At 32.7% G+C, this 23349-nt stretch overlaps 2 protein-coding genes across 2 annotated transcripts; both read right to left on the bottom strand.

The window, feature by feature from the left end:
• Positions 1-8265: 8265 nt before the first annotated feature.
• LOC111881404 (protein FAR1-RELATED SEQUENCE 5) lies at positions 8266-9511 on the bottom strand. The gene is made up of 3 exons (XM_052765405.1): positions 9173-9511; positions 8977-9126; positions 8266-8871 (listed from the first exon to the last, which is right to left on the bottom strand). The coding sequence occupies exons 1-3, from the start codon at positions 9509-9511 to the stop codon at positions 8266-8268; spliced, it is 1095 nt and encodes a 364-aa protein (XP_052621365.1).
• Positions 9512-10123: 612 nt separating this feature from the next.
• Positions 10124-13919, bottom strand: LOC111919371 (protein FAR1-RELATED SEQUENCE 5-like). The gene is made up of 5 exons (XM_052765406.1): positions 13841-13919; positions 11315-11434; positions 11135-11260; positions 10894-10953; positions 10124-10797 (listed from the first exon to the last, which is right to left on the bottom strand). The coding sequence occupies exons 1-5, from the start codon at positions 13917-13919 to the stop codon at positions 10124-10126; spliced, it is 1059 nt and encodes a 352-aa protein (XP_052621366.1).
• Positions 13920-23349: the final 9430 nt, after the last annotated feature.

Consider the following 23349-nt stretch of genomic DNA (forward strand, 5'->3'; position numbering starts at 1 on the left):
ACAATGCAGAAAGTGGTGATAATTATGAGGGTAATGATGAAGATGGAGAATTAAAAGGGAATGAAGAGCATATTTTAGATGAGAAAGGGAAAAAGGGTTAGAATGTGAATGAAAGAGGGAAAAGGAAGGTGACTAATCCAAATATTTTTAGATCACCTTTTGTGAATAGGGTAATTGACTTAAGTGAAAAAGTCAGTACTGAGCAAGAGATAATGGCGCAAATCATGTTTAGATGCGTTGCAGACAAAGATCCAATGTAAGTAAATTCATAATTGTGTAATATTCTTATTGGAATATTTTAACTACAATTCAATATTTTTGTTTGAAGGGAAATGCTGTTTGAAACTGAGTCTGGAGACATAATGGATAGGGTGCATTTTGAGGGTATGCGTCCAAATCATAAGATACATCCTTTCGTTATTGATTGTTGGGCTGCTGTTCTTAATTTTGAAGAAGAAAACCTGAGAAACAAAAAATCACCACCACGTGTCTTCTTCAACACTCAAATTATGGTACTTAATTTTTAAATTTATTTTCTGTATTCTAATTATAATTTGTAACAATGTATTATAATATTTCTGTTGTTCTATATGTACAAACAGGAAAATTATTGGATTCTTTAATACCTTTTGTTGAAAGATCCCGACTTTTTGATGAGGCTGTAAACAATTACTTATATGACATCAAAAGAAAAGTGGATTTCAATTCTATTAATCTGGTATGTATTTTTGATTACAAGATAACATATTCATATTAAAATTTACAAAAATTCATTTGTATTTATGTTTGAACTACAGGTGTTTTTTCCAATACACAACCGTGGTCATTTTTATTGTATTCTTTTCAACCTTACAAATCTAGAACATATAACCATTGACAACATAAGATACACCAAAAATATAGAAGATGTCTATGGAGAGATTCCTAAACTTGTGGTAAATGTTTCATGCATAAATCTAAAAACTTTATGTTAATCATAATTGTTTACTTTAAAAAACCACTATGTATTAGTAAATAAATTCTGATTAGAATATAAAATATAATATTTATATTCTTATAAGATTTATTTACTTAATATAGTGATCATTTTGGAAATATAATGGTATTTTATTAATATGCATTGCAGCAAATGTACTTTTCAAAGTTTTTGGACAACAATCGGCGGGATAAGGTTTCTTTGTTTAAATATATGAAGCCAAAGAAAATGAAAATGGCATGGCAAACAAAAACTAAGACAAATGATGATGGTCTATTTTTGATGAGGCATATGGAAAAATACATGGGTGAGAAAGAAGAAAAATGGGATGTGGAACTGGGAGAAGAAAGTGTTAGGACATCTAAGAAGATTGCAAAGTTGCGTACATTTTATGTTTCTAAGCTAGCAAACCATCAAATCAACAAGCAGAGAAAATTGAATGTTGCAGAAGCATTGGAATTTTCAAAACTTGATAAGAAAACTAGGTGTATGTTGGTGAAAGAAGGCAGTGAAGCAAGAGACAATTTGGAAATGAAGAAAGTTTGAAAATTTCTTATATTGGCTTATTACATACATACATTTTATTTTCTATTTTGTTTTTTTTTCAAATGCTTATGTTTGAGGGTATGCTTAAACCATTGATATTTTGGTAAATGATATGCTTAAACCAGTTTGTTGGTATCTTGATAAAATATTTACTGCTTAATAGTAAATGATATATAGCGTTTAAACTTTTTGTTTGATGATGCCTATTTATTTGATTAAAAAATTGTTTGGTAAAATGATAAATAATTAAAACACATATTGTTAATATTGTATTAAGCTTATTCTAATTTGTTTTATGTGAATTATTCTGATTATTCTGGTTTCATTAAAATACTTAATAATAAAACGTTTTAATATAATATGTAATTTTGTTTTACAATATTTTAATAAAAAGAATAAATGAAATTAGATTTAGTATCATGTTACAATAATAAAAAATTACGATAATAAAATTTTAGTATACTTTAGAAAAAAAATACATTGTCTCTATTAGTAGAAGTAAAATTTTAGAATAAATGAAAATATTTATTTTAGAATATTTGTAATTAAGTAATTTTATTTTACAATTAAAATAATATTTGAACCAAACTGTAAGTTTTTAAATTAAAAGGGACTAAAAATACTAGGACTTATTTTCCAGGGACGAAAAAGGGACAAACGTAATAACTTTGAGATTTTATACTTATGCATGATGGAAGAACATTAAAATAAAAAAACTCAATTTCTTCATCTGTATTCTCAAAACCCTCTTCCAAAACTTCTTATTATTTTCGGTTTTAAACACTCCATCAAAACCCTAACTTCTTGTGCTCTTGAACTCGTCATCTTCGATTTCTCCCTGTATCAATTTCAATTTTCGATGTTGTGAATCCGATTTTCACTTGATAACATCGATAAAACCCTAAACTTACTTAATTTCATTCTTATCGAGTATTTCTTATCAACGAAAATGGCTACATCAACACGTGCTTCAGAATCTACACCATCAGATCACCTAAATGCCATTATTACCAGAACTTCTCAAGAAATTCCGTACTTCAATAGTTCTGTTAATTATCATTTATATCCTTGATTCCGTTTGAAAACGGCGATATAGCTTTGAGAATTGACCTTCTATTGTTCCTCCACTCTCCATATCTACATACTAATAATTAGGGCATCGGGCTCTTGTTTCTTAGTGAAATACTCAGCACAAACAATGAGACAAAGGCTTCACAGCTGAGAATATGAGCGTTTTTGTGTTGTTTGAGTATGTATTTATAACAAAAATATGCCCCTACTTATATTACATTTAATACATTCTTATGCGGGATTCTTTGGATTAATGATAAATAAAGCTTTAGCCTTTCATCTATTTGCAGGGGCATTCAGTTTTGATTCCAACCAAACACATTTATTTATTCAGTTTTGAAAAGAAACTTTCTCATGGAATTGGTCCTGGTGGTCTTGGTCTGAATAAGAATAATAAAGTTTTTCCATTAAACAATTGCATATTATGTCCTCTAATAAGTCAGAACTTGATCTGAATTAGTATAGAACTCATCATATAAACAAAAACAAAATTGTTTAATTAACAATCAAGTTATTATATGTGTTTTCTGCATTTTCTGATAAAATATAGAGTTATCATTCCACTTTTGACATCTTACTATGTGATTCAACTTCTAACTGTTCTTTTACACAAAACTTTAATCATTGTATAAGCTTTATGCATGGTTAAGTCAAGCATCACTAGGGTGAGTGGATGGAAAAAATACTATGTACAGGGACATATTCATCAATTTGCTTATGTTTTTAATGTGTATGTATGTAACTGTGTTTATAGAAAATTCGAGTAATTTTAATCTCATAAAGAAACAGTGCAGGGGCATATTGGTCAATTTGCTTTAAATTTATTATGTGTATCTTTATATGCTGTTTTCTTTGTGTGTATGTATTATGATGAGTTAGAATATAATTTTGAAATAAATGTAAGTGTTTTTCTATTATAGATTACAGTTAAATTGTATTTAACATTAATTATTTTCATGCAGATAATATTATAACAAGAATGACAAAATCAAAAATAAAAATGATGACACTGGGTAGAAATAGTGAAGTTGAAACTTCAACAGGCAAACAGTTGGTTCAAAAAAGAAAATCATCGAAGTCGATCAATCAATTAACAACTACAACATCAAAAGAAAAACAAAAAAAAAGGTACATCATCAATTATTCTATTCTAATAAAAATATTTATCTAATTTATTCCTGTTATTCTATGTATTATAATAAAATATTATATATTCTATTATTGTTTTTCTATATTCTATTAATTTTATTCTAATAGAATATTTTTAATTATTAATCTAATTTGTTTCTGTTATTCTATATACTTTAATAAACTATTCTATATATTATAATAGATATAAAAGAATAAATGATATATTGTGTATTCAATGTTTTCTAATAAAACATTTATCTCATTTGTTTATGTTATTCTATGTATTACAATAAAATATTCTATATTCTATTAATGTTTTTCTATGTTCTATTAATCTTATTCTAATAGAATATTTTTAAATGTCACTCTAGATATTTGGATATGATAAATCAATTATTATTTCCTAATTTGATTATGAAAATGAAAATAAATAGCAAGAAGGTTGTATATGGATAAAACTCATGAAAAAACTTCAATAGCCAACGATTAATTGAAAGAAGAAAATCATTGAAGCTTATTGATGAATCAGCCAATACAACAACTAAAGCCAAAGAAAAAAAAGGTATATCATCAATTATTGTATTTGTACTATAATATCTTGTGTATTAATGTTATTCTAATAGCAAGAATGTCAAATATAGGTAAAATTCATATTTGTTATTATTGATTATGCATTTACAATTAGAGTTAGCAGAAACATTTTACATCATTCTGATTTTATACTTTACAATTCCAATATTATGGAACAATATTATGTTTGACATGAATTGCTTATGGATCATAACTGAAATTCTTGGTATTTTGATGTGAAAGTATTTTTCTATTGTTTATTGATGTGAAAGTATGTTTCTATGATATGAAATATTTATGGTTCATATTACACATTCTATATATTATTATATCATAAATCATGTTATACTTGATTTTTTGTTGTTTTACTTAGCTGATATAGGATTTTGCAACATTTGAGTTTAATTTTTTATAAATAATATAATTTGAATAAATATCTACATTTTACTTAGATGATATGGTATTTTTGGATTAAATTTCATAGAATATTCTGATATAATAAGTGTATATGTATAATATTCTGTTTGGAATATTACTTTGTAATTAAATGATATATGATTTTTGGATTTTTGTGGGGTTACTAACATCTATGACTGATGTAATGAAAATATGTTGAAGGAATGACAAAGATTAAAGAAGCCAAAAGGAAGAGGAATAGTGGGGACAATCGTGCAGCAATAAAGAAACAAAAAACCGTGAAAGAGCAAAAGATTGTGAAAGATATATTGAAGGAGTTGCCTTCAATAAACACTAGATTGACACCTAGATTGATGACAGATGCTGTAAGTTCTTTGACATCAGAACAAAAAGATTGGGTGAAACGGATGGGATTTAAAGCATTTTTGAAGATCAACATTAAGAGTATTCCCTTAAAAGTTTTCCATTTTGTGCTTAAGCATTATGATGAAGGCACAAACAATATTCTTATTAAAGGAAAAAGAATAAAGATCACAAAGGAAAAAATTCATAAAGTGTTTGGTTTACCCAAAACTGGAAAAAGCTTATTTGACTTGGACAAGGTTAGTGAAGATCATCAAGTGTTTGATGGATGGATGAAGGAACTTGAAGACGGAAAGGCAAATGCAACAAACTACAAGAAGATTATTCAAAAATCCGAACAAGTGGATATGAATTTCAAGCTGGGTTTCATAGCTTTATTTGTTAATACGTTTGCAGAATCCATTCCTATGGGGACAAACAACTTAGTTCTAGTTAGAGCACTTGTTGAAGTAGATGACATTTCTAAAATCGATTGGTGTGCATATTTGTTGTACTGTGTGAAAAATTCAAAAAGGAGATGGCGTCCAGACAACCCCAACTGTTATTATATAGGCCCGATGTTGTTGCTATTGGTATGTTTTTTCATATACTTATTTTTTTTCTTAAAAATGGATATCTAATATGATGTTGAAATAATGCAGCTAATTTACTGTGATGAAATTGAATGCAAGCTCCAAAAAATAGAATGTAAAACACCATTAGTTACGATGTGGACAACAGATAAGTTGAAGGAAAGACAATCTTTCGAGATTGAAGCTGGTGGATTTGGGGTTGGGAATCTAATTGAACAAAGTTCAAATTTAGAACGTGAGAAGAATAAAGATCAGGTGAATGAGAATCAGGACACACATATTGAGGTATATTCTAAGTAGAATATATTATTAAATTATGTTTTAGAATATATTTTAATTATATCCTAACTTAATATAAGAAAAATATTCTAATGTCTTTTTATATTTGGTTAAAGTATGATTTTATAAAAATCTGGATATTCTTATATTACATGCTTATGGTTCATAGTAAATATTCTAGATATTCTGAGATGATAAAATATTCCATGCTCATAATTCTATTATTTTATTATTTTTCAGGAATATAAAGATAACTTTGATAAGATGTTCAATAAAGTTTCATCAAGAAATGAGGACATGTATGGAATTGTTTCTGATTGTATATCAAAGTTCCCAGATGTCAATATAACAAATGAATTGAAAGAGAAGTTCATTAAGTTATTTTCAGATCCTATTTTTTCAAGTGTTGATAATCAAAACAATGAAAACAAAAAAAAGGGATCACATGAAAGTGTTGAATCTCAAAATGGTGACACAGGGGAGGATGATATAAGTTCTTACAAATCACCATATATGGATAAAGCTGTGAATTTATTTGATAGAATCAATTTGCAGAATGTTCTTTTGATTCAGGTTCTAATAAGATGTGCACAGGAGAAAAATAGAATGTAAGTCACTAACTCTTGGTATAATACATGTGTATATTTATTCTAATGTTGAAGACATATTTTTTGTTCATGTTTAAAATTAAGGGAGGTACTTTTTGAAACAAATACGGGAGAGATTATGCATAGACAAGATTTTGAGAGCATGCGGCCTGAACATGATATACATCATCGTGTGATTGATTCTTGGGCTGCTGTTCTAAATTACGAGGAACAAAAATCAAAAAGTAAACCATACTGCCTATTCTTCAATACCAAAATTATGGTAAATTCTTTTACAATTGTAACTTCTATATTTTAGTTGTAAATTGTAACAAGATATTCTAATTTTTCTACTTTTCTATGTTTACAGAGTTCTGAGTTGTTAGATGAAACTAAATCTTTTGATGAGTTTTTTTTCACTTTTGAGACTCGTGTTGATAAGTTTCTATGTAATTTCAAGGCAAATGTAGATTTCAATGATCTTAAACTCGTAAGAATATTTTACTAATTAAAATATTACATTATTAAAGGATAGGAATTATGTTAACTTTTTGATGAATTTGTTGGAATTGCAGGTGGTTTTCCCAATACATAATGGTGATCAGATGTATGCTGTTGTTTTCAACCTAACATATCCATAAGTTCATATTATAGACAACATACAAACAAAATCGTTAGAAAAACTTATGGAATGACAACTACATCATTAGTAAGTTTTCATTTACTTTTATTAAATGTATTAAAGTTACAATATAATAGATTGAATAATGTACTTTTGTTAATATACATTGCAGAAATTGTACTTTATACGATATCTGGAGAAAACTACATTTATCGTCAATAAAATCGAAGGTTTGTGATCAACAACAGTGAAGATGATGAAAATTGACTGGAACACAAAGCAGTTGACAACAGAGAATGGAGCACTTTTAATGAGACATATGGAAAAATATCGTGGAGAAAAGCAAGGAAAATGGAATGTGGAAATGGAAAAAGGCAGTGATGTGCAAGGTGTTCAATTTGTAAAATTACGTGCCTTATATTCTGTTAAGATTGCTACACATGAAATCAACAACCACAAGGAGAGAGTTATCAAACAGGCAATCAAATTTGGAAAATTTGATCATGCGACTAGAAAAAAGATGTTAGAGGAAGGTATCCAAAGAATGGATGAATTGGAAATGGGTAGTAAATAGAATTTGATAGAAGTTTGGAATTTTATAAATGTGGTTATGGTGACTTAACAACAATTCCTTTTCTAATATCTATATTATTTTGAACAAATTAGACAAAAAAAAAGATGCCTAGTATTATGTAAGAAACTTGATATGGTTTATTAGGTGATTAATGCTTAATGTATAGTAGGTATTATGATCACTTCTTAATGACCATGGTAGAATATTCTAATAGAATAATGTATAATGACATCAGTATTCTATTAGAATAATATTAGATGTTGCATATACCTATATAACATTCTTACATGCATAATCTTGTATTATAATATTTTGATAACAAAGCATTATATTGCAATCATTCGTATATACTTCAAAAAATTAAAGATTCAAAATATTAGAAGAATCAATATGTTCTCAAATGTATAACACATCATCACAACCCAAATGTCTCATACATCATCACAAACCAAAACAAATAGAAAAATGTCCAAACTAAAAAATTCGAACTTTTATCTATATGGTATTATTGAACTTTCTTGAAATACGAAAAAATCGAAATATATTTCTAGACACAACTATGCACTTTGTACCTTGGAGTTATTCAACAATTTCAAACATTTCCTTGAATTATGCCCTTTAACCCCACATGTTTTGCATGATCTTGATTGCTTGTTTCCTTGAATAGTAGCCTTCTCCAAAGCACTTTTTAAACGTTTTCCTGTACCAGAACCTTTATTCTTCACCATAGGTGGATTTTCAACATCAACAACTTCAGGATTCGTAGTAGCTCCGTAAAGTTTATCAATATGAGCTTCTTTTGTAACCGATAATTTGTCTGAACCTTGTTCACCAATATCAGTCATAAAAACTTCAAGCTTCTGCATGAACTCTTCTAACTTCTTGTCATCATTACTTAATGAAGACAAGCATTGATCAAGCATGGAAAAAACTTTGTATGCAACCTTCTCAACATTTCCAGACGAATCACCATATCTAAACGTCCTTTTCAAAACTGTGGTGGGGATAATATCTCTTCTCCATATCTTAAGAATGTATCTTGACGGAATATTTTGTATGTCATAAATCTTTAGAATACAGAAGATGTGTCTACAAAAAATTCCAAACCGCTCAAAAAGCATGCATGAACATTTCACCGTTAGATCTTCCCTGTTGAATTCAACCTGTTTGAAAAGTATTAGGATAATAAGTATATTCAAAAAAGAAAAATTAGAATATTTTTTCAAAATTATTAGAATATTAAGTATATTCTAAAATGTCAACATTACCTCAAAATCACCTTCACTTGTGTTAAAATTACATTCAGAATTGATGTCAACTTTTTCTTTTTTCTCAACTACTACCTTCTTCTTTGATATATTTGTCCTTTTATGTTTGACAATGCATATGTCAGAAACAATGCCTGATGTAACACTCTTCTGTGAACAAGAAACAAGTGAATGAAGAATCTCCCTCTGCACGTACCATGAGAAAAATAGTCCCGGTGTATACCATAGATGCATGTTTCTCCATATCTTCAAGAGGTGTTTTGATGATTGGAATTATAGTAGATGTATCAAAATCAAATTTGATCTGATTATTCCTTTGCCTTTCCATAACAGACTCAAAAGCCTTCATGAAATTGTTTAACGTATAACCATGATGCGATACCCTATTGAATGTTGAATTCTCACTTTCCGACCGAGAAGTTGTTCTCATTAGACCTGACATCGGTACATCTTTAAAATAGGCTGGAATCCAACTGCTTCTCAAATCAAACATATCTTTCATCCATTTATTGTCTTGCAACTTATATTTTACCATTAATGCATCCCATCTCATTTCAAAATCATTGACAACAATTTTGAAGTCCCATACTATACTATTGAAGTCCACCTTAAAATCCGATTCATTCATTGTTTCCCAGCTTACCTTCAAAAACAATTCATATATTATTCTGTTACAATATAATATAGTATAAAAAAGCATTTCATTTAATCTATTATCCTAATTACAAAAAATATTTCATTTAATATTCTGATAAGAAAAGAACAATAATGTGATGTTTATATTGAAAATAATGTCATATTTATACTGATAAGAATATAACAATAATGTTAGTACCTTCAATGGAAGTTTACTTGTGATATGCCACATACAAAATCTATGTTTTGTGTATGGAAATACTATCTCAATAGCTTTTTTCATTGCTGGATCTTGATCGGTCACGACCATGATTGGTGCTTTTCCAAAACACTTCAAGAATGACCGAAGTAACCAAATATAGGAATTTGTATCTTCTCTACACAACAAACCAGCTCCAAAAGTGACGCACCTTTTGTGATTATCAATGCCAGTAAAAGGTACAAATACCATACAATACCTAAAAAAACACAAAAATACCATTAGAATATATAACTAAAAATGTTTATAATTCTAGAATGAATACCTATTTGTACAATATGTTGCGTCAAACGAAACAACGTCCCCAAATAACTCAAAGTTTTGTTTTGAAGTGTCATCAGCCCAAAAGAGAGCATTTAACTGCTTCTTGTCACATCTGTATTCGTATGTAAAATTTGTAACATTCTCTTTACGATTCTGAAGCTTTGTAATCAACAAATTTGCATCAGTGCCCCCGATGTGACAATTTATATCCCTTGTAAAAATTTTCCAATCTATCTCTAGTCCATCAACAAATTCACATCCTCCTTTTATAACGCACATTAGCCTATATGCTGTAGTTGCCCCCACCTTTGCACTCGAAAGCTTATGTATAAAAGCTTGATCAACAACATTCAACTGACGTTTAGCTCTTGAAAGATGCATACAATCTTGATTGATCAATTTATGGTTGTGTTGTTGTTGAAAGCGCCACAGGTAAACTTCTGAAGAATGTGGTATAGCTTTGAATGCAACAAAAGCTTTGCAATTTGTGCGTTTACAATTACTATTTCTCAATTGCTTGTTATGATCATCACTAATTCTGTCTATGGTAGAAGTGTTTGGCAATCCACCTCTATTGCATATAAAATATTTCGAAGTTGTGATTCCACTCTTTTTCCTCTCTGTTGATTTTCTAATATCAAAACCAGATCTTAATGCATATCCTTTATACCACTTAATAGTATCTTTGATATCTTTAAAAATTGAACCCAAAGTAGGTATCCAACTAGCTTCAACCTATGGAATCCAAAATAAAGAACCATCAGCTCCAATGAATTGTTTGCAAGAGCCATATTGTGCTGCAACATTGTCACTTTGAACTACAAAAAAGAATATACCACCATGTTCACATATAATCAGAATAATTTGCATTCATATGACTGTAATCATAAAAAACCACAATGTTATATGTGCATTATTCTATAAGCATAATATGCAGTAACATGAACTTATCACCAACACCATTCTATAAAGAATAACCGATATCAGTAATAGAATTACCTTGGATTTCCGATTGATTTCCATCATTATGCAGAATCTCTGAATCACCAGAGCTGAATTGATGATTTTCTTCATCGTAATGATCATTTCCGATGTCATTCATATCTAAATCATACATAACTGTTACTACATTAAAAATTGAATATGTTATATGCAACTAACAATGAAAGCAATGATTACCTTGGGTTTCCGATTGATTTTTCTCGTTATGAAGAATCTCTGAATCAGTAGAACCGAACTGGTGATTTTCTTCATCGAGATGATTGTTTTCGATGTCATGCATATCCAAATCATCCATAACTGTTATCATTATTGATATATCAATGTATGTACAATATTCTATAAGAATAACATGCAGTCTCATGAACTTATCATGAACTTATCACTAAGATGATGTTAATAAAAAGCAAATAGATGATGTTAATCAAAAGAAAACACATGACATATTGCTGAAAAACATAATGATTGAATGAAAGTTAAAAAACAAACAATTAAATAGATGATGCATTGTCAAAAAACATATTATAGATTAAATTGTTTTCTAGTTCAAACAAATTCAACAACAAATGATCTTTGATTGCTGCATTGGATGTCTCAACAACAGATGATGTTTGATTGCTGAAATCACAAATCATACAAATATAAAATTGGAGAAATCGATAATAGCTTGATGATTCAATTCATGAACTAGGTTAAAAATTGAATACGTTATATGCAACTAACAGTGAAATCGATGAAAACTCAAACCTTGATCAATTGACGATTTCATGATGTTGAGTAAAATTCACGGCTTGAAAGATCGTAAACAATTGTTGAAGATGAAGATTAGCAGAAATCGTTGAACACTTGAACCTCTACCCAAATCGATGATCACAAAGCTAAAATTGATCAAAATCACTCAGCTTATCAATTGCAGATGAAGAAGAATCAAGAACATGAACTCGAAGAACACAAAAATCGTGAATTTAAAAGCTATGATTTAGCATCGTTCGATCAATGTCCAAATTAAATCGATTATCGGTTGAAAGAATATAAGATTGGAGATAGAATATCGATAAAATTGAATTGAAGAACAAGGAATGTTGTTTCATCGAATAAATTGGTAGAAAACGGGAACAGGTGAGATGATTTTTGGATGACATGAAAATTAAGCTAACCTGATCATCTTAAATTTAACCTAGTGACTAATCTACCCCTAATTAACTAATCAGCTAGATTAATTAATGTTAATCCCCTTTTTTTATGAGCCACAAGATCAAATTTGATCAAAGGCTAAGATTTGGTCCCCATGTCTCACAAAATATAGGTGGTCTCAAATGAACCTCTACCTACCTATATATATATATATATATATATATATATATATATATATATATATATAGAGAGAGAGAGAGAGAGAGAGAGATTAAAAGGAAGAAGAGAAAAAGAATTTTGCTTTTGCGAAAAACTAGGTATTAAAAGCCCCCATTGGGGTTTTTTAGCATAACCCATAGCACACATTTCATGGTTTTTATCGGTTTCATTGCTGACATAAATACATAGTCATTAAATGAGCTGATTACATGGATATGACAAATTATATAATGCCAAGTTTATCGTAAAGCTTTATATTCATCTCATCAACTCATTTAATGACTAGTGTGTTACAGGGAGAAAATTGTCAAATCATCACTTTTACAAGTAATTCATGTTTTTTGGTAAATAAATTTTAGTTTGTGACTTATTTATAAATTAGGGTAAAATAATGGGTCTTTAGTGGAGATTTCCCCAACTCATTTAATGACTAGGCATTCAGGTCAACAATAAAACTAATAAAATGGGAAAAAGAGTCAAATCGTCAGTTTTACTGACAATTCATGTTTTTTCGTAAACAAATTTTAGTTTGAGACTTATTCGTGAATTATGATAAAAGAATGAGACTTTAATGAAGATTTCCCAATACTACTATGAGCACCTTCATTAATTATTGTATGACCAAATCAAATCAAGTTATTTTTATTCTTATTTTTACCTAATACACAACTAGTAAGTTACTAGCCTCGTTTTACGGGGGCCAAAATTGCATAACTACGAAATTTTAGGGAGCAAATCTGTAAATATACAAAACTCATGTGGCCAAAGTGCGACAACAAAAAAAATCTAGGGATGAAACATAACAATATATTGCAGGGACGTGCAAAGGGAATAATCTGTAAATTTTCTATTAGGTACAGACTATTTTTTTGAAATTTTTTAAAACATATTGAATGTTTCTATAAAAACATACACAAGAACATTTTCTGTAAACTACGTGGATAATTTTTGTAATTTATTTTCTACATATGGCCAAACCTGCCAACATACGAAAATCTTAAACATAATGACTGTTTCTATAAAAAACCTCAGAATGACCTTTTCTATAAATTACAAAAAAACAAAGGACTAAATGTGTCAATATTGAAAATATTTATTAAAAAATTTAAAAAGTATAAACTTCAATATTCATAAGCCAATTGTACTTAATATATGACTTATTTTTTCTCTCTCTTTTGTGGTCTTTTTTTTTTCTTCCGTTTACTATTACTATTATCATTATTATGAGTTTTTGACATAAAAGTTTTTAAGTTCGTCAAGTTTTGACGGTATTGTCTCTGTGAAGATTTTTTGTGCATTAATGACTAATATTTAGGAAGATTTGTTCAAATTTTCCCTTCACCTATTTTTTACCTTCAATATCAGATCTCCATTGCCTACAACAAGTCACCACCACCACAATCTGCCATGTTGCTACAACCACCACCACCATTTGCCGCACCCACTAGTAAACTATGAAAATCATCAAAACGCACACAAACCTAGAAATTGCCATCACATCCTGAAATTGAAAGGGCTCTATAAACGGGTTTTTGGTTTACTGATGGAGGGATGTGTTGGGATTTCGATGCATCTATACACAAAGTATTAGCACAACGAAATAAAAAACGTCCCTAAGTGTAGATACACCCTAGGATCTACGTTTTACATGTTATATCATCATACTTTAAAAATAGAACTAAAGAAGGATAAAACACTAACCTCTTGTTGCTTTGATTGAGGCATTGTAACTGTGAGGTCTTGCAATCGATGAAGGACCCAACAAAGAATCCCTCTAATGTAGTCAGAATCAAAACTCCAATAAGCAAATAAGGAAGATCCCTTTGGAAGGTTGGTTCGAAAATCACTAACCCTAGGAGAGATGTTATGAATTTCAATTATAGGAGAAAGAGAGTGGAATGATGGACGGTTTATGAGAGCGAATCAACAACTAGGGTTTGATCCATAGCAGTTTATTTATAGGTATCAGATAAATCCTTAAGCAATTCAAATTCTTTAGGGTAATCCTTACCTGATTCAAAACCTTAAATCCTTATGCAATTCAAATTCTCTAGGATAATCCTTACCTTATTCAAAGCCTGTCTTATTCCTATCCATGGATAACCAAAACTGTCCCCTACCTCATTCTTGAGGCTTCTGGAAAATTCCAATTAATCTTTAGGATTCAAACTTGGGACTTCCTCCCCATCTTCTTCATCAGCCAAAACATTTAGCCACTACGCTAAAGGCACAATTGGTTCATATTTCCTAAAATTGATTAATATTACTTAAATCATAAAAACATAGATAATATAAAAATTACAAAAACCATATTTTTACATAAAACTTTTTTAAGAAAAAAAAATATATTTTTACATATTGTAAAAAAAACAACTTTTACAAACAATATATATTTTTTATGTATTTAATTTACATAAAATATATTTATTTTATGTATTTTAAAAAAACATTTTCGTATAATATGTTATTACATTGTTATAATTCTAAAACATATTTTCACGGTTTCATAAAAAATACGTTTTTTTTTTCACGCAAAAAATAAGTTTTTTTTTTAATTATTTTTTTAATTTTTATCTTTTTATTTGATCTAAAATATGTTTTTTATGTATTTAAAACAATACATTTGATATCTTATATTTGTCGTTTTGCTTTCCGTTAACATAACGTAAAAGTATATTTCAGGATTATAACAATGTAATAAAATATTATACGAAAACGTATTTTTAAATTCATAAAAAAATATTTTACATAAAATAAATACGTAAAACACTTTTTTTATGTGAAAGCAAAAAAAACACTTATTTATTTTTCTCTTTTTTTATGAAAACATGAAAATATGTTTTAGGATTATAATAATGTAATAACATATTATACCGATTTTTAAAATACATAAAAATAGTTTACATAAAATAAATACGTAAAAACATATAAACTGTTTGTAAAAAAATTATTTTTATACAATACGTAAAAAATATTTTGTTTTATTAAAAAAAAGTTTTATGTAAAAATATGTTTTTTTAATTTTTTTTTATTATTTATGATTTTACGATTTTACATAATATTAATCAGTTTTAGAAAATGTGAACCAAGTGTGCCTTTAGCTTAGTGGCTAAAGGCTTTGAGTGATGAGGGGGAGGGGGAGGGGAAAGAGGTCTCAAGTTCGAATCACCCTCTTCATTTTCTTACATTTCTTCTATTTTAAGACAAATTACATAAATGGTTGATGTAGTTTACTAAATATCATGAATTCAGTCTCCACTATACCTAAAAAGACCGAAATACCCTCACATGCTAGGTACATGATATGCACCATCTTCATTTTCTTACATTTCTTCTATTTTAAGACAATAAATAGTTGATGTAGTTTACCAAATATCATGAATTCAGTCTCTGCTATACCTAAAAAGACCGAAATACCCTCACATGCTAGGCACATGATATGCACCAACGACTAAAGGACCTTCTGTTGGGTTATGAGCAATACAATAATCCTATGGTGTACATGCAAACCTTAATGATTGAATCTAGTTTTTCTATTTGTACATGCAATAATTATCCAAGGCTTGCAAACCCTAATCTAGCATACAAAACCCGAAATCAATGACTAAAACAAGTGTAGATGATTACCTTTCAATTGTAGTAGGAATCTTCAACATTTGAGAGCTTTAGTGTCACAAGTGTAATACCTCTAATCGATCACAAACACCAAGGCAATTGGAGAATGATGGAGAAAGGAGAATGGATGCTCAAAATTGGGTGGAACTCTTCTAGGGTTTCAAGTGGCCGATTTCACTATCCCAAGGGGTCCTTATATAGCTGTAGAATTAGAGTTTTAGTCAAATCCCTAATCGGGTTGCTTAAGCCCTAAGCATCCCATAGGAATCTTATAGAATCAAGCCCTTCGATGAAATCCTTATGCCCCCATAAGATTTTATCCATCCCTTGCTTAAAGGATCCACAACTAAAATTCCAATTATCTTATAATTATAATTCTAGTCCCCTTAGTTCAAATAATATCCTTTTGACCACAAAATTAATTCTTGACCAATATTAATTAAATAATATGATTTCTCCTTTAATATATTTATTCATATAATATATTAATAAACCATAATAACCTCTTTCTCCATTATTCATCCAATCAAGTTGCTTCGGTGAAGGCAACACAAAAGGACCATACTACAACTGGGTCAAGTACATACCAAATATAGTTATGGGCTTAGAAACTAATCCAACACCTTCTATGAAACTTTTGCAAACTACATGTGTAACGACCCAATTTCCACGACTAAAAATTTCTTTTAAAACATTACTAAAACCTTATTTATAAAAAAACGTTTCATAAGTCGTAACATAATTTCATAGTATTAATTCAAATCATAAACTTATTATCAGAGTAAAACATCCCAGGCTAACTAACTATGGTGTGTGCACTGCAACCGCTCCGAGCTCCTCTTTTGAAAACTGAGTACCTGAAACCAAAGAAACTGAAACCGTCAGTACGAAGCTTAGTGATCTCCCTCAAACTACCACATACCATACAAACATACAAAGCACATACTGGGCCTTGCCCACTGCATCGGACTGAGGTCCGGACTAACTGGGGCCATGCCCACTGCATCGGACCGAAGTCCGGAAACTGACTGGGACCTTGTCCCCTGCATCAGACCGAAGTTCGGACTTACTGGGGCCTTGCCCCCTGCATCGGACCGAGGTCCGGACTAACTGGGGCCATGCCCCCTGCATCGGACCGAAGTCCGGAAACTGACTGGGACCTTGTCCCCTGCATCAGATCGAAGTTCGGACTTACTGGGGCCTTGCCCCCTGCATCAGACCGAAGTCCGGAAACTAACTGGGACCTTGTCCCCTGCATCGGACCGAAGTCCAGACTAACAGGGGCCTTGCCCCCTGCATCGGACCGAAATCCGGAAACTGATTGAACATATCATAACATAAACATATCAACTAGCATGAACACACATACTGCATACTGCATCAGGCCGTAGCCCGGATCACATAACACATAAATCCTGTCTGAGCCACGAAGGCATCAAACATACTAACTACTGCATCGAACCGAAGTCTGGAAACTACTGCTAACTAAACGGGTTGGCATTGTAGCCTTAGACCCGTTCCTACTGGAAGGAAACTCACCTGCACTGCTGGAGTTCTTGCTGATACTGTGACATCCCCAAAATCACGGCCATAAAAGACCGATTTTGTTTATGCTTTATAAAAATCAGAGTACTTTATTTCATAAAAATATTTCGGAATTTGTTCCCAGAAAAACATGGTAAATACGTTATTAAAACATTTTCGAAGAAACGTATTTATTTCATTTTAAAATGTTTGGGATGTCATCGTTAATACAGGAACATAAGCATAAACAGAACTTACAATTATTCACACTAGTGGTCTACATCTCTTTAAATCTCTCAGTGTAATGTCACTTCACTTCGTCACCTGTGATATACATAAACTGAGTGGGTCAGGTTGGGAAACCTGGTGAGTACATAGGGTTTTCAACCCACAATAGTATAATTGTTGTGTTCAATCATCAAACAATTAACCCAAGTACCCATCCCCGTTATCTTCTTTACTCTTAAGGATTTAACCTAAGAGTCATCTATCCTGCATTCGTTTATTCCGAAGTCCCTTACTTCCAGGGTTATAGGACTGGCACTAAATCCATAGCTGCTATATCTTACTCATCGGGTACTAAATCCATAGCTACCAGTGTTCAATAGGTACTAAGTCCATAGCTACCAATTCCTAACAGGTACTAAATCCATAGCTACCAACGTCTAACATGTACTAAGTCCATAGCTACCGGTGTTTATCCCATAGGCACTAAGTCTATAGCTGCCAATGTATACTCACGTCATCTTCTATCTCTCATCATTCATCTACCCATCTCATACCCAACATATTCGTATATATAAAATACGTATACAGTTTAAATCCTTTAAAACATGTATAAAACGTTCATCCAACATAGACAACAAGTATTTAGATAATATGCACACATAGCACGTAGTTTATATAAAATACTTCATATCTATGTGTAAGATGAAAGGGACTATGCACTCACCTGATTAGGTGGTGACTCAGCACTCGGACAGCGCTTCAATACTCTCAAAACGATGTTCCTTCGATAAAACCTAATATCGATACCACTAGGGTTTAGTTTAACGATAACCGCGACAAATTAATTAGTCCGAGTATTATTAAGCGTTAATAATACTCGATATAACTCATAATAATAGCCCAAATAATTATTTTAAGGACCTAATAACATTCCTATAATTATTTGAAAGCTATATTAAAAATTGCGTAAGCGTAGCACACTTACAACGAATTTTATCGAGAACCGGAATTTATTTGGAGCAGCGTTTCAAAACCGAAAAACTCCTTTTTCTCGGGACTTCGGGAGTCTCGGGGCTTCCCTAGGGTGCTAAGGGGTTTTTCTAGGGTTTAGGGGGGTTTAGATGAGCTAGAGAGAGAAACTAGTGAGAGAAAGAAGTGGATTTGGAGTGAAAAACTCGGAATGGCTCGCATGCTATTTATAGCCCCAGCAGCCTCGGACTACGCGGCGCGTCCAGCAGCTACGCTGGGCATAGTCTCGGATAAGGGTGCCAGCTTCGCACCAGCTGGCTCGCAACATCGGAAGAGATAAGGCGAGGGTACGTGGGGCGTACTGACCTCGGACGCGGGGCGTATGCGAAGGGCGACATGTCAAGATCCGAAGCGCGTTCCTTCATCAGCAATGGGCGGCCCAGATGCAGCCACGTCATCAACCTCGCACAGACTTCGTAGATTCATGTTTCAACTTTAAAAATTCGTAAATTTTTTATACGAACTCCGTTTTTGACATTCTTTATATCCACGCGAAGGTGGGAACGTACTCTACAACTTTCGTTTAGACTTCGTCGGCTAATTTTGGCTCGATTTTAAATTTTATATTATTAACGGGCCGGGACAGGATTGGTCCGTTAAATCCTCATAACTTCTTCATCCGACATCCGTTTTCGCCCATCTTTTTCTTGTTACGCTACTTTTAACGAGATCTTCGATTCTCGTTCAGGTCATGTCGGCTAAAAACTGCTCGATCTAATATTCGAATTTCAGGCTGTACATTGCTAGTCCGAAACTTCGAAAAATCATAACTTCTTCATACGAAGTCAGATTTGGGCGTTCTTTTTATCGATGTTCTTAGTTTAACATATTCTACAACTTTCGTTTAGATTGCTAAGTCTAAATCTCACTCTATCGTAAATTCACTATTCACGCTTTCCGGTATCGTGCCGGTTCTGTCGCGAAACTTCGACGGGTCATAACTTCTTCGTTATAACTCGGATTTCGGCGTTCTTTATATGTACAGAAACCTTGTGACATATTCTACAACTTAGTTAAGATTATTTATTCTAAATAATCTTTTGTCGAAAAGTCGCTTTCGACCCCTATTGCCTCTAAATTGACTAGCCCGAATTTGCGGGCGTTACAGATACCCTGCTGACTGCTATCTGACAACTCCCGCACTGCTACTCCAAAGACTCCCCGATCTACTAATACCAAATATAACACTTAGTCCCAAACTGCCCTTCAACAGTCAACTAAGTCAACTCTGGTCAAAGTCAAAGTCCTATCAAAGTCAACCTTCCTAGTTGACCCTACTCACCGAGTCAGCCTACTGACTCGCCAAGTTCATAAGCTCAAGAACCTTCTCCTTCGCGACTCGACTCGCCGAGTCAGCCCATGACTCGCCGAGTCTACTGATTTCCGAGTTATGTCCTTTCCAACTCACTGAGTCTCCACTCAATTCACTGGTCTGAGTCTTAACTAGGAGGGTTTGGGGTTTCTGCGACCAGAGTCGCCGAGTCCAAGAACGGACTCGCCGAGTCCTAAGCAATCTTCAATAGACTCGCCGAGTTGTTCATCCAACTTGTCGAGTTCCTGCCCATCTCCATACAACTCGCCGAATCCACTCGAAGGACTCACCGAGTCTATTCAGTCCTTCATACATGCAGAGGCTATTTGAGTCATGCTTGGACTCCAAACTGTAGATCCACTCTTCAAAGACCTATTCCTTACGTAAAGTGGCAAACTTTACGTGTAGATAAGGAGATCCAGGCTTAAATTACTATAAACTAGGGTTTAAGATAAAGAGGCTCTACAATCAACCCAAGGACATTTACTTTATGCTTCTCTAGGCCAAGATATGCTTTGATCTGAAGTAGCAACTTCAGATCTGGGCTTCTAAGCATAAAAACCCTAAATCTCATAACCAAGGGAAAACTATATTCAAAAGAGTGAAGGTAACGACTTATTACCTTCAAATGCTCTGGAAAGGCCCTCAAACTCTGGATCTACTGCAATTCCTTGAATCCCCAATGGTGTTCCTTCCTTCCTTCTTCTTCAAATCACCCAAAAATGGCAAGAAACTTGAACGAGCAATAATGGAGGCTTAGGATTTTGGGTTCTAGATGAGAGAGGCTATAAGGAACCCTAATGGAGAGAATAAGATGCATAAATAGTGCCCAAAGTCCCGAATTTAGGGTTTCCCTCTTCAGACCGGGCTCGCCGAGTCCATGAGGCCGACTCATCGAGTTGGTCACTTACCCGATCCCCCGGTTCCCGCTCCGACTCGTCGAGTTTCTCCTTGGACTTGACGAGTTGACCCATTTGACTTAGGGTTTTGTTTCCTTTCTTGGTCTTTCTGATTCTGGGTGTTACAACATGGACCATTAGCTTCAAAAAATTTAGCAGGGACTGGGTTTTTGAATTTTGTAAACCATAGGGTCCGTTTATGTAATTTTGTTATTAATTTATTAATCACTTAATAAACTAATAACTTATTTTTCTCCATTTCCATATTGCTAATTGTGTTACGAGGCTAAACCAAAAGGAACCTATTATTATTAGAAATATTACCAAAAACTTAATGACCTTGGACATTATTTCCAATAGTCTCCTACTTGGACAAGTTATTATCTTTTAAGGTCTAATACTTCACTAACAATCAATAGAGAGTAGTCATCCAATGCAACTACTAAACTTTGATCTGAATCAAAATTTAGTTCTTAGATAAGTGATAAATTATGATTTATTCTAGATATCTGTATGAACTTGAGACCTGGATAAAGGTCAATCTTGGTGTTAATTTTGTTTCCTGATAACGATTTATGACGATCACATATGTCTTCTAAATACAACACAAATTTTGCCAGTGATTTTGTAATTTTTTATAATTAGAAATATTAAATTCATCAATAGATATTAATATGTAAAAATTATATAAATCATTTTATATATTTGTTCACATCCTCCATAATAAATGAAAATTCTTTTGCCATATGTCATCTTCGCTTTCATTTGGACATATGGCCTTTTTAGTACTGCTGCCACCCACACCACTTCGGTATCTGATTTGATTTGCTTTCATTGCAATCAGAGGGGCCATAAGAAGGCCCACTATCTAAGTTTGGATGCAGCAAGACCGGTGTCAGCACCCGCGCCTATGACTTTGAGGATTACTGACGGTCGCCAGGGCCGAGCAGATGCACCGGTGGCGAAGAGCAGAGCTTTCCAGCTGACGGTGGAGGAGACGCGTGCAACTCCCGATGTTGTGACAAGTATGTATCTTCTCCTTATCTTTTTATTTATATAAATTTGTTGCTTACGCTTATGTGTTTTATTTTAGGATCGTTCCTCGTGATCGGTATCTCTACTTTGGTATTATTTGATTCCGGGGCTACCCGATCTTTTGTATCTCTTGCACTTAGTAAGTGATTTGCTGGAGCTTCAGGGGAGCTAGATCGTCCTCTTGATGTGGAGATTGCTGATGATAGGGCGCTCAGGGTTGCGAGAGTTCATCAAGATTGTACCCTCCTGTTGTTTAGTGAGCGGTATCCGGTTGATCTGGTTCCCATTCCTCTACGTGGGAACAAGGTTATCGTGGGCATGGATTGGTTGAACCATAATGGGGCAGTGATCGACTGTGAGTAGCAGTTAGTTCGGATTCGAACCTCAACTAGGGTTTAAGACAAAGAGGCTCTACAATCAACCCAAGGACATTTACTTTATGCTTCTCTAGGCCAAGATATGCTTAGATCTGAAGTAGCAACTTCAGATCTGGGCTTCTAACTCGAATTGGTTCTTAAAAATGGCATAAAAACCCCAAATCTCACAACCAAGGGAAAACTATATTCAAAAGAGTGAAGGTAACGACTTATTACCTTCAAATGCTCTGGAAAGGCCCTCAAACTCTGGATCTACTACAATTCCTTGAATCCCCAATGGTGTTCCTTCCTTCCTTCTTCTTCAAATCACCCAAAAATGGCAAGAAACTTAAACGAGCAATAATGGACGCTTAGGGTTTTGGGTTCTAGATGAGAGAGGCTATAAGGAAGCCTAATGGAGAGAATAAGATGCATAAATAGTGCCCAAAGTTCCGGATTTAGGGTTTCCCTCTTCAGACCGGACTCACCGAGTCCATGAGGCCGACTCGTCGATGTGCAAAAGATAACTTTTCGGACTCGATATGGTCAATATGAGTTCGTGGTGATGCCTTTCGGGCTCACCAATGCTTCATCCACATTCATGGATCTCATGAATCGCGTGTGCATGCCGATGCTGGATCGGTCTGTGATAGTCTTTATTAATGATATCTTGGTCTATTCCAAGACGCAGGAGCAACACGAGGAGCACTTGAGGGAGGTGCTTGAGATCTTGAGGAGGGAGAGACTTTTTGCAAAGTTCTCCAAGTGCGAGTTCTGGTTGCGTGAGATGCAGTTCTGGGGCACCTTGAAAGACCCACACTTTCATACTTGAGACAATATTACTCCAAAACATGCTACATGCAT

The sequence above is a fragment of the Lactuca sativa genome, chromosome 1 (genome assembly GCF_002870075.4).
Source record: "Lactuca sativa cultivar Salinas chromosome 1, Lsat_Salinas_v11, whole genome shotgun sequence".
NCBI lineage: Eukaryota > Viridiplantae > Streptophyta > Magnoliopsida > Asterales > Asteraceae > Lactuca > Lactuca sativa.

Excerpts from the sequence above, each read along its gene's own strand:
- LOC111881404 (XM_052765405.1), bottom strand. The coding sequence starts at position 9,511 with ATGGTAAAATATAAGTTGCAAGACAATAAATGGATGAAAGATATGTTT. Across the intron at positions 9,127-9,172 it reads CCGGGACTATTTTTCTCATG|AAGAGTGTTACATCAGGCAT; the intron begins GTACGTGCAGAG and ends TCTTGTTCACAG. Across the intron at positions 8,872-8,976 it reads CAAGTGAAGGTGATTTTGAG|GTTGAATTCAACAGGGAAGA; the intron begins GTAATGTTGACA and ends CTTTTCAAACAG.
- LOC111919371 (XM_052765406.1), bottom strand. The coding sequence starts at position 13,919 with ATGGTGGTGGTGGTTGTAGCAACATGGCAGATTGTGGTGGTGGTGACT. Across the intron at positions 11,435-13,840 it reads ATGGAGATCTGATATTGAAG|TTATGGATGATTTGGATATG; the intron begins GTAAAAAATAGG and ends TAATGATAACAG. Across the intron at positions 10,798-10,893 it reads ACAATTCATTGGAGCTGATG|GATATGCATTAAGATCTGGT; the intron begins GTTCTTTATTTT and ends AGTGGTATAAAG.